The sequence below is a fragment of the Notolepis coatsorum genome (assembly GCF_963971535.1).
Source record: "Notolepis coatsorum genome assembly, chromosome: 18".
In the NCBI taxonomy this organism is placed as follows: domain Eukaryota; kingdom Metazoa; phylum Chordata; class Actinopteri; order Aulopiformes; family Paralepididae; genus Notolepis; species Notolepis coatsorum.
In genome coordinates, this window is record NC_140182.1 from 53,652,321 (window position 1) to 53,665,345 (window position 13,025).

Consider the following 13,025-nt stretch of genomic DNA (forward strand, 5'->3'; position numbering starts at 1 on the left):
ATTAAATGGTGCAAACGATCAAACAATAGATAGCTGGAACCAACAATGTGCATTGTATGCCTGTACCTGTGCCTTCCAAAAAAGAAATAAAATATATGAAAAAAAGAAGATAGTGTTCTGACAGTCCAAACACAGACACATGTCTGTACATGGTAGGTTGTTTGATTTGCATGTGCATCGCCCCTTCATGCATTGTGTTTTTTTTGCAGGAGCAGTATACAAGTTCCAGGATTGCGACTGGGGCTGGAGGAAGTGACATCCAGTCAATCTCGAAGAAATCTCTGGACTGCTGATCACCACATGGGAACTGTATTGAGAGGCATGAGCACAGTGAAGCAATAGTCGGGTGTCTGCTTCCTCCTGTATTGAGAACAGTGTTTGTAGTGGTAACACCTCCACCCCTGTGCCATCAGGGACTTCAACTGTGGCGGGTGGATTTACTGATCCCTCGAGAAAGTGCATTAACTTGGCTTTATCAGTTTTCACCATAGAGCCATCCATGTTCGCTATGGCTGCAGGGAAGGGTCCCAGACTGTAGACTAACATTTCCCCGATGTCAATCTTCCTGACTGTTCCCACCACTATAAGCCTGGCGAAGAGGTCTCTGTCTGCTTTCAGGGCCATCTCCTTGCCTCTCACCTTGGTAACACTGATGTTGTTGTGTCCTTGAAGGTTTTGAGTTTCATCTTTTTTACAGGAGCATGGAAGTCCACCTCATCTGTTAGGAGACGTTGTTTAAAGAAATCGCCAAATGCCTTCTCACTGTACTAGTTACACATTACACACATACAAATGACAATAACACTATGTAACAACCATCAAATGCACTCACAGCACACACATCCACACGCACACACTCACTTTAAACAAACAACTCACTGCAGCACCCACTTTAGAACACCTAAACACACTTTATATTTATTGGCAAAGAATATGCACTACAACCCATACCTCATTACACCTTACTGTAAATTGTACCTCATCCCATTTCTGCATTGTACTGTATAGTATATTGTATTGTAACTCAGTTACTTTTCTACTCTGCATTGTACATTGTATGTATATATTGAACACTTGTCTACGTACTTGACTTCTATTTTTATCTAGCACAATCTCTGGAGCAAAACAGAAAGAAGCATTTTATATAAAAGTATTCTGTACTTCTGTATGACAACTAATAAAGAAACTTGAACATAAAAAAAATCAACATTCTGTTCTCTATGCCAGGCTAGATCTGACCTTGACTCATGTTACAGGATTAATACACACTTTATACACAAATTGCATATAGCATTCTCTTTGGTAGCATTCATTCTGTGTTTATTGTGTCATACTGGGGAATAATATTAATATTATTATGTCCTATTGGGGACATCATTTTAAATTCTGAGCAATTCAATCGTTTTTTTTATAGACGTCTGACATTGATTGAAAACGGTTAACAGATTGCAGAATGGGTACAATACAGTACAGCTCAATACACACAATTGTTAAGGGGATGCAGACCAGAGAGAGACCAACAAAGTGAGGTATGTAATACATTTCGAATCAAATTGTGGTCGGTTAGATCTAACGTTAATATCACGTTATCCATCTAATGGATAGCAAGCTCACCTGACGTCGGTATGGCTTGCGAAATACAATCTTATAGTAAGAAACAAAACACAAGTTGAACATAGTTTTGAACGTTTTATTACAATAGTATTTAGGTCGGATAGATAGAAGTTAATATCACGTTAACCATCTAAAGCTCATCTGTGACTCGGAATGGCTTAATACAGTGCGAAATACAATCTTATAGTAACAAAACAATACACAAATTGAACATAGTTTTGAACGTTTTATTACAATAGTATTTACTGTCATGTTGCGATGTATAATACAGCTAGCGTTCCAGTCAGATTCTCCGTTCTTGTTGACAATTTTGGGGTCTGTACTTCCCGTTTCTGTATCCTGATTGGTTTATCAGCTAGAGGTGTCCCAAGATATGCATGAGCAAACATTGAATCTAAATGTAAGATTACAAACACCGATGACCAACAGACGGCTGGCCAACAAACGTATTTTGACTCAACATAATAACTAGATATTACACACAAAGAATTGTGTAGTCTGCCAACATGGATCAATCAAGTTCACTTTAGACTGACTCGGCCTCCCCTCTATTACTCCTAGAACCCACCTCACCCCTGCCCACTTTGACAACCTAGGATGGCTTAGAGTAGACGACAGAGTACAGCAACTTGCAATGGGCCTGGTCTACAAGATACACTACACGACCAAGGTACCCATGTACATGTCAAAATACTTCCCAAAGGTCAGTGAATACCACGATCACAACACCAGAGGGAGCTCCACAAATCATGTTAAACCCAGATTCGGCTCAAATAAGGGACTAAACACGTTTAGCAATTATGCCACATCAATGTGGAACGCCCTACCCAAAGCTGTAAAGGAATGTGGATCACTACCCACTTTCAAAACCTCTCTCAAGGGACACCTACGGGAGACTGCAATTCAACACTGGCCCCTGTAAATATCCTAACCCAACCCCCTCCAATGTACAGTCATTTACCTAGTATGGTTTTGTCAATAGTCCAATGTACAATTCTGTTTGTTTGTACAGTGTCTCCCCCCCCCCTCAATGTACAGTTTTGCTTGTTTATACAGTGTGCCCCCCCCCCCCCCCCCCAACCACCTCCAATGTAGATTACCCAGTATGGTTGTCAATATCCCAGTGTACCCACCCCCCCCCACCCAACCTCCTCCAATGTACAGTTTCTACGTCAAATGTATATACTCCCTTTTCCTGACTCCTTCTGTATCACAAACAGTACTGTATTTGCAAATCTGGTATGTCATAAATGTATAGATGTAGCAGTACTGACTATCTGTATGTCATGTATGTCATATATGTCCTGATGAATTGAAAATGGGGGACCCTGATGTAAACAAGACGAAAGTCTTTCTCTGGTCTGCATCCCCTTAACAATTGTGTGTATTGAGCTGTACTGTATTGTACCCATTCTGCAATCTGTTAATAAAGTTTTCAATCAATCAATCAAGACAGCTTGCGTGATTGTAGTGGGCGGACATAGCAATAGATACAAGTGGTAAGCATATATGTGAATAGAATAGATAAATGAAGTAAGCATATTATGTGAATAGAATAGAAGTACTTAACCCAGCAATGAAACCACGTTGACAGACCACAAACCATGTTGACAGACCACGGACAGAAGACGGTAAGGAGCTGATCCATGGCCTTGTGGTGCACGTAGAGCAGTCACTGCAATCTTGGCCAAGACCCAGAGACATCCATCACCTTGGTCAGCACTACGAGACAAGCACTCAGAGAGATGGGGGGGGGGGGTTGGGACAGGGGTTAGAGAGTTCCCATGTTTGTAGTGCTGCAGAAAAGCAGACATGGGAGAAAATAGACATCCTAACTAAACTAGACAGATTAATCTAAAGGTCAGTCCCCCACCAGGTGAGATCAGGGTAGGTTGAAGGAGAGAGAGAAAAGATGGGTCTTGAGCAGGGATTTAAAAGCTTCGACAGAGCAGGCGCCCCTGATGACGGGAGGTAATTTGTTCCACAGGTAGGGAGCACGGTAGACAAAGGCTCTGTGGCCGGCGGATTTCTTTTTGACCCTAGGAATCGATAGAAGCCCCGCATTTTGTGAGCGCAGAGCACGAGTGGGCGAGTATCGAGAGATGAGATCGGATAGATAGAGCGGTGCAAGCCCATTTAAAATTTTGTAGGTGAGGAGTAGCACTTTAAAGTCAGATCGGGCTTGAATAGGAAGCCAGTGTAGGGCGGACAAACCTGGTGTGATGTGATAACATTTTCTAGTTCTAGTTAGTATCCGTGCAGCCGCATTTTGCACGAGTTGAAGATTTTTGATGCTTGAATTAGGTAGGCCTGAAAAAAGTGCATTACAGTAGTCCAGACGTGATGAGACAAAAGCATGAATCAGGGTTTCAGCATCAGCCAGAGTTAAAATAGGGCGAATTTTTGCGATATTACGAAGATGGAAGAAGGCAATTTTGGTGAAATTTCTTATATGTGCATTAAATGAGAGGGAGGAATAAAAAATTACTCAGAGGTTTTTTATGGTGGAGCTCTGGGATACATGACAAGTATCAAAGTTGAGGGAGATGTCCTGAAACAGGCCTCTGTGGTTTGGGGGGCCAACAATTAACATCTCAGTTTTATCTGCATTAAGGAGTAGAAAGTTTTGCGACATCCACTTTTTGACGGCAAGCAAGCAGGCCTCAAGGTTTTGTAATTGGGAGGAATCATTTGGCTTAATAGGTATATATAATTGGGTGTCATCAGCGTAAAAATGAAAGTTTATGCCACATTTGCGTATGATATTGCAGAGGGGTAGCATGTAAATCGAAAATAGCAAAGGGCCCAGGACAGAGCCTTGTGGGACACCACATTGCACTGGGAGGGTCTCAGATGTTAAATCATTATAGACCACGCAGTGTGTTCTATCAGTTAAATAAGATTTAAATCAAGCAAGTGCGTGACCCCGAATGCCAACATGATTCTCAAGCCGACCTAGAAGAATCGAGTGATCGATAGTGTCAAAGGCTGCACTGAGATCAAGCAATAAGAGCACAGAAGTGAGGTTTGAGTCAAGAGAGAGCAGTAAGTCATTTGTGACTTTGGTAACCGCCGTTTCGGTGGAGTGTAAGGCTCTAAAGCCAGATTGAAAAGATTCATTAAGATTATTGTTTGATAAATGGTCAGTAAGTTGCGTTGCGACGATCCGTTCTAACACTTTGGATAGGAACGGAAGATTGGAGATGGGTCTGTAATTTTTCAAGATTAGAGGGTCGAGGTTTGGTTTTTTAAGTAGTGGTTTAATGACGGCTGATTTAAAGGCCAGGGGCACCACGCCAGTAGACAAGGAGGTGTTGAAGATATTGAGTATGGCAGGGCCTAGAGTTGGGAAGAGTTTTTTGATGAGAGTTGCTGGAAGAGGGTCAAACAGACAGGTTGAGGGTTTAGCCGCGCCAACCAATTTAGAGAGGGCACTAAGTGAGACGTTTTCAAGGCAGCATAGCGTATATGGCTGGATTCAAAGTCAGGGGGAAGGCCCATCAGAGGTTGGGAGGGACTCTGATTGTTGAGTAAGGCAACAATTTAATCTCTAATGAGGTAAATTTTCTTGGCAAAGAATTTTATGAATTCGTTAGCCGAGAACGCATGGTTTAGGGCACTTGGTTGTTTCTGAGTAAGTTTTGCAACTGTGTCAAACAGAAACTTTGAGTCGTTTTTGTTTTCATTAATGAGCCTGGAAAAATATGAGGTTTTGGAAAGTGAGAGTGCCTTTTTGTAGTTACGTAAACTATCATTCCAGGCAAGGTGGAAAAAATTCCCAAAATTTGTGGAATACAAATGTGTTATGTTTAGTCTTTGACAGTTTGAAATGTTATTTAGGCGCTGGAGGAAAATTACACAGGTACTCGTCTTCAGATTAACAAGTCTAAAGAAGCTATACAGATTAATGGCTGTTTGTGATACACAGGCAATATGTTACCTTTAATTAATCAATTAGCTGTGCCTTTGGTAGCACTGCCCCATTTGTAAAAGTAATGTTTTACTCTTTGGTATGGGGCAGTCAGGCAGGGAAGGAAATCATTTATTTAAAACTTGGTGTGAGCTAGACCCACCAAAAACGGTGTCTTCAACACACAAAAAATAAAGTGCTGGAAAAGAATTAGGATTAGATTTAGACTAGTTTCTTGGCAAAAGAAAAACATATCCACAGAGTCAAGGAAGTCATACAATTGTTGAAAGGATACATAATATGCTGTGTTAAAAACAGTAGCCTAAAAGGTCAGAAAACATGCTTGTAATTAGAGGCTTACTGGCTCCAAAAGAAACTACAGGGAAACTGAAGTAATAAAAACTCATCTTATTCAACAACTACCATTAAGGTGCTCTTGAGCAAGGCAGTAACTCCCACTCCACCTGTGCTGCTCCTCAGTGGCCCGGAAGTTGCCCAGCAAACCTTGGACATCAAATGTGTAAGGCCAGGGTTCCTGCAGGTTTCAACAAGACTGTTTAAGACCACTTTGAATAGAATGTAATACCTATTTCACGGCCATACTGGCAAAAGAAAGTATGAAGGAAAATGACTATGAAAGAAGTAAATGAAATGTTCGGGTGGAACTGTACTGCTTACTTAGATGTAACTTTCTAATCCAATACATCCTTAAGACCTTTTAAGACTTTTAAAAAGGCCTAAAATCTTTATTATTAAATGTCAGACTTTTTAAGACTTGAAGAGCCCGTGGGACCATGCAGAATGACAGATTAAAAGGTCACAACACAGGATTTTGCAGAGGAAAGCATTCAGTGGATGTTCTCTTTATCAAAATAGTTTATTTAGAAGCCTTTTGTCACAAAAGCAAGACAGATATTTCCTCATCTCTAAGTGTCCCCATTACATCTCTCGTACTCGTCGACTAGAAGGGCAGGGCAGTAAAACATCCCATAATCACTTGAAAAGAGCTAAGAAAACAAAAGAAAACAAAAAAATGCCTTAAGATTAAAAAATAAAAAAGCACATCACCGTCAAAATTATATATATTTTTTCCTGGTTATCATCATCATCATACACTTGAGAGAAACTGACATCAAGTCACGATTATTGTACACGGTATGAAAGTGAACTCGTCTAGAGGACATCAGACGGACCTAGACAAGAGAACAAGTCATTGATTATGTTGGTGGGACCCGCTGTCAACAAAAGTGTGTGTGTGTGTGTGTGTGGGGGGGGGGGGAGTCGGATGGTTCTGGTTGGGTGTTTAGCTTTTAAATTTTTTATTAATCAGCCCCTGAATACAAATGTTTCAACTAATGTTTTTGTAGTTTTTTTTATTATGTGTTTTGTAAAAAATTAAAATAAAAAAACATTTTGGAGCCTGCAAGCTGTCAAGTTCATCAGTAACTCCCTGGATCTACAGAAGCGACCTGGGAGAGGGGGAGGGGCTTTATAACAGTCAAACCGCTCCATACAAATCAAAAAAGAAAAGAAAAAGACTAACTTAAAAAGATAAGATGCGAGAGATTGAGACAATAAAAAAAAGCAGGGCGGACATGGGAGACAGACGAGACAAAGACAAGACCGACAGAGAACAAGAGACAAATGGATTCAAATTTTATATAAATTCACCTTATTCTTCAAAAGAGACAACGTGAGGAAGATTCTTCCTCTTCACTAAATAGGGACCAGAGTGAGGCACGAGCGGCCCATTCTTGTCTAAGTTGGGGTGCTCCAGAAAAGGTTCCAGCGCTCGCGTGCCATTGCTCAACCCCACACCCTGTCGCTGTTGTTGTTGTCGTCTTAACAGTAAGGTAAACGACTGTATGCCCAGACATTCAAAAGTCCCCAGACTTCAGGGACAAAAAGTAGGACACATGGGGAGTGAACGAGGCTCTACAATGGAAAACGTAACCCAACCTTTCTCTTTCTCTCTCTCTCTAAGGGCAAACAAGCAGAAATATGGTTTGGTGTGGTGGTCATTTCTTTTATTCATGAACCACTTACACAACAGCCTTTGTACACTTTTTTGTCGGACAGGGAACATTTTTACACTTGAGTCCAGAAGGATGCTTTGCGTCATCACTGGAGGGTAGGGAAAGAAGTAGGGGCGGGGGTTGTCGTCGGTGACCGCTCCATCCCATCGCCTTCACTGTTGCCATGGCGACACGGCGGTATGGGCATGCAGATAGGGGGAGGAGTTTCTTTCTTTCTTTCTCAAACGATGTTATTTGGTGGGGATCTTCGCTCTCTTCCGGGCGATGGCGTCTTCCACGGCCTTGAGCTGTTTCAGCAGCTCCTCGCGGCGAGACAGTGTGTTGCTGGGTTTGCCAGAGCCCGACCCGGCGGTGGAGCCCGAGCCCGGGGCCACAGGCTTACCTGATGGAGCCGCGGGGCCTTTCCCAGACGATTTGGGAGGCGGGGAGAGAGGGCGCTTCCTGTGGAGAGAGGACAAAGAGCCAGGAGGTCAGTGTCATGTGTCTACCGATGCAATTCTTACATTTGTCATATGTCAACTGATGCAAGCCGACTTTTCGCTGGGTGGCATGTCGCGGCCTTAACACTTTGGTTGCCAAAAATGAGAATTCTCGTTTCTGTGCCCCAACCGTTCAGTGCCATAAACGAAGATTCTCGTTTATAGGTCGTTTTTCCTTTTTTTCCCGATTTCAATACCCTATTCTTTTTTCTCCCATTTTCTATTTAATCTATGAAAAAAAAGCACTTAACCCAAAAAAAATTGATACAAAAGGTTTTTCGATGGATTCCGATAGTATTGGGCGTGCTAAATAACATACTAAAAGTCGACCAAAATCGACCCCCCCGAAAGCCGCCATTTCCCAGATGGCGTCCCAGATGGCGGTGGAGATATTAAAATGGCTATATCTCAAATTGAGAATATGGTGCAAAGGATTTCTCAACTGATTTTCACGATGGCGTCCAAAATGGCGGCAGACCAAGCTTAAAATGGCTATATATCTCAATAGAAAAAAATATATAACTATGATTTTTCACTTGATTCTGGTACCTCTAGACATTAGAGCTGCCGCGGTATTGATATTTTCCTTACCACACGAATTTGCGCAATATTTCCTACCGCCGCGGTAATTACCGCACAGTGCGCACAAAAAAAAAAAAATTTGAATGCATTTTTTTTTTTTTTAGCAGTCTACTCTTATAGCCTGCCTCTAGTCTAATGGCGCTTTTCCACTGCATATTACCTACTCGACTCGACCCGCTTTAGGCACCTGGTACTTCGTTCCTTTTCCACTGCAGCCAGGTACTACTCCGTTTGGGGAATGGGGATGCAGGTACCCTATCCCCCCCCCTCACAGTAAACTGTGGTGTTCCACAAGGAAGCATACTAGGTCCGCTACTGTTCCTAATTTATGCAAATGACATGTCGTCAGCTTGTGACTGCAACTTGTTCCTGTTTGCGGACGACTCAGCCCTGCTGGTCTCTGACAAGAACAAATTACAGGTTGAAAAAACCCTCAGCTCAGAACTAAGCAAAATCTGCATATGGCTCGCTGATAACAAACTATCATTACACATGGGCAAAACAGAGTCCATTCTCTTCGGTTCAAATAACAAACTCAGCAAGACCGACGGCTTCTCAGTTACAGTGGGTGACAATATTGTCACAAGGAAAGAAGATATTACCTACCTGGGTTCCATCCTAGAGGCAAATCTTTCCTGTGACAAAATGGCATCCAATGTAATAAAAAAAGTCAACCAACGAACTCGTTTCTTGTACCGGATCTCCTCACTGGTAAACAAGAATACCCTGAAGACTCTAGCAGGAGCACTCATTCAAGGGTACTACGACTATGCTTGCACCTCATGGTACCAAAGCACCTCAAAGGCGCTAAAAACAAAATTACAAACATCTCAAAACAAACTGGTCAGACTACTGCTTGACCTTACTCCTAGAACCCACCTCACCCCTGCCCACTTTGACAACCTAGGATGGCTTAGAGTAGACGACAGAGTACAGCAACTTGCAATGGGCCTGGTCTACAAGATACACTACACGACCAAGGTACCCATGTACATGACTAAATACTTCCCAAAGGTCAGTGAATACCACGATCACAACACCAGAGGGAGCTCCACAAATCATGTTAAACCCAGATTCGGCTCAAACAAGGGACTAAACACGTTTCGCAATTATGCCACATCAATGTGGAACGCCCTACCCAAAGCTGTAAAGGAATGTGAATCACTACCCACTTTCAAAAACACTCTCAAAAAACACCTAAGGGAGACTGCAACTCGAAACTGGCCCCTGTAAATGTCCGAACACAACCCCCTCCAATGTACAGTAAATTACCAAGTATGGTCTTGTCAATAATCCAATGTACAGTGTTGTTTGTACAGTTGTACAGTGTCCCCCACCCACCCCTACTACCCCCCCCCCCCCCCCCCACCCACCCAACCACCTCCAATGTACAGTCCCCACCCACCCCTCCTACCCAACCCCCCCCCCCCCCACTCCTACCCAACCCCCCCCCCCCCCCCCCCCCCACTCCTACCCAACCCCCCCCCCCCACTCCTACCCCCCCCAACCACCTCCAATGTACAGTCCCACCCCCACCTACCCAATCCAATGTACAGTTTCTACGCCTAATGTATATACTCTTTTCTTTCTGGACTCTTTTTGTATCACAAATACAGTACTGTAATTGCAAATCTGGTATGTCATAAATGTATAGATGTAGCAGTACTGTCTATCTGTATGTCATGTATGTCATATATGTTACGATGAATTGGAAATGGGGGACCCTGGTGTAAACAAGACGAAAGTCTTTCTCTGGTCTGCATCCCCTTAACAATTGTATGTATTGAGCTGTACTGCACTGTACCCATTCTGCAATCTGTTAATAAAGTTTTCATTCATTCATTCATTCAGGCGGGGCCGCCGCCGCTCGCTTGTGTACACTGAAAGCTCCGTGGGCATAGATGTCCGAGGGCTTGCAGCAAGCCAGAGTTTAACACAGTTTCAATCAATCAATCAATAACAACATTAACCAGACTCTCGTTGCGTCTATTCTGCCAAAGCTAACGTTACCTCTCATTGTGTATTCTACCAAGCAAACCCGGGTTTAACGTTGTTACCTCTCGTGTATATCGGCTGACTGTAGTATTAGGCTAATCACAACAACAAACTTAACACATCAGCGATCTTGTTGTGACACTAAACTCTCCGCTCGGTGGTAAATTGGGTTGATGTCGGTTTTGTTTCATCAATAAATAAGGCAGAATACACAGTGAATCCATTCTTTTTTGTTTATTGCACTTGGTTCTGTCGCAAACAAATCCTGAATGAAATGCATCCTTAGCGAGGCAGTAAAGATGGCGGCGCGGCGTTCTGTTTTCGTTCAGAGGCTACAAAGTGTGACGCGTCGAGTAGGGGGTATCTGCAGAGCCGCAGAGCCAGGCTGGACCAATAGGGTCGCTTGGAACCGAGTAGGGTATATCTGCAGAGCCGCAAGCCAACTTTATTATTATGATAAAAAAGAGCGGTGACGCGGTATTCAGCCTAACTCTGCGGTGAGCGTGATGCAACAGCGATACCGCGGTAATGCGGTTATCGCGGCAGCTCTACTAGACATGCTACATGAACATACTAAAAATCTAGGAAAATACACCTTCCGGAAAGGCATCATTTTCAAGTCTGGAAGGCCAAAGAATGCGGACCAAGAACAAGCCTTCTCAAAAATGTGTGCTTACTTTGAAACGAATGATGATGGACAGCTGACCGTTTCTGCACTTAGGTGTAAAATGCAAGAGTATTTGTCTAAGGCCGATTCCATCCCATATAGTAATCAATACCTAAAAACATTGCTGATGCAACGATATGCAAATAGCATATTTATTGCAGAAGGAGATGGCTTGGATTGGATTGTTACAATAAGAGAGAAAACATCAGACACTCAGATCCTACTATAACAACACAAAACAAAACAGTGATGAAGAGTCTGAGAAGAGACACTTACTTGAAACAGCTGCAAAACGCATAAAAAGTGACATAATGACTAATGTTCCACCTGTTAATGAGTACCCGACTACAGAGACACTAAAACTACAGAATGCCCTTGATTATATTCCACAATCACTCCACATTGTGTTAAAAGCTTTGTTTGTCGGTAAAGAGACAGAGCAGAAAATTGCTAGTATTGGCCACGCAATCATACAGGCAGTCCGACCACAAGCTGTCCTTGCCCCTTTGCAAATTGGCCTAGCAGTGCAAATGCACCACTTAAACCGGTCTCGGTTCATTGTAGATATGCTGAATAAGATGGGATTCTGCTCTTCCTATTCTGAACTGCAGAGGTTTGAAATGAATGCTGCAAATTGTACTGCACCAAACATGCTTGGTAAGGATATTGATGTGTTGAACACAACCGTCTTATTTGCTGCAGACAATGTAGATCATAATATTCTAACAATTGATGGGAAAGGGACATTTCATGGGATGGGCATGATAGCTGCCTTGACACCAGGACAGAAGACAGACCAAAGGATTCCGAGGTTCAGAATTAATGAACTGAATCTTGTGCAGAGGTCAAAAGTTGTGATAATAGATTATCACTTTGCCAAACACTTTTACAGAGACACCACATTTAAAGAACTTCCAAGACTCGCAGAATGTAACAAGATGGTTGATCTGCTTTGGGAGTTATCGTTCAATTTCAAACAGCCTGCACCTGGTTGGCAGGGGATGATGCACATTATTCATAAGGGAGATGAACATCCAGGGCAGTCTTCAGTGAGATACTTACCAATGATAGACATGTACTCCGGAGACAAAACATGCATTCTGTCAACACTGGAGTTCATTTGTGGTCTGGCATCCAAACACCACCTTGCCCCAGTAGTTACATTTGACCAACCCCTATATTGCAAAGCAGCAGAGATAATCCTAGATTCACCACAGTGCAGTCACCTCAAGTCCTTTGTCCTGCTCCTAGGAGGATTTCACACATTTATGAATTTGCTAGGAGCAATTGGTACACTGATGGACGGTACAGGACTTAAGGACATTCTAGGGGTAGTCTATGGGGAGAACTCAGTAGCCCATATGATGACAGGCAAATCAGTTCAGAGAGCATTCCGTGGCCATCTTCTGGTTGACAAATGTCTTAACCGCATGATAATATCAGAAATGGTAGATGATAGTCATGAATTTGCAGCAATGGTTGAACAGTCTGAAGCAATGTATACCTCAATAGTTAAGGGTGAAATGCCATTGGAAACAGTGTTCACATCAGAGACCCTCATTACAATAAATGAAGAGCTGGGAAAAAGGAAGATGGAACTGTGTGCTAGATCCAAAACTAGTCAGTTGTGGCTAAATTACCAACACATGTTAGAAGTTGCTAGGTCACTGATAACAGCAGATCGCACAGGTTCCTGGCTTTTGCACCTACACGCTGTTTCTGAATGCATGCCGATATTCGCT

General features: G+C 42.7%; 1 protein-coding gene across 1 annotated transcript in view; it reads right to left on the minus strand.

Moving 5' to 3' along the window:
• Positions 1–6,393: 6,393 nt before the first annotated feature.
• zc3h18 (zinc finger CCCH-type containing 18) overlaps positions 6,394–13,025 on the minus strand; it is a 250,964-nt gene continuing 244,332 nt past the window's right edge. The window contains exon 18 of the mRNA XM_084335339.1: positions 6,394–8,001. Coding sequence (XP_084191465.1) covers positions 7,791–8,001 — 211 coding nt within the window. The 3' untranslated portion in view covers positions 6,394–7,790. The remainder of the gene's footprint in view (positions 8,002–13,025) is intronic.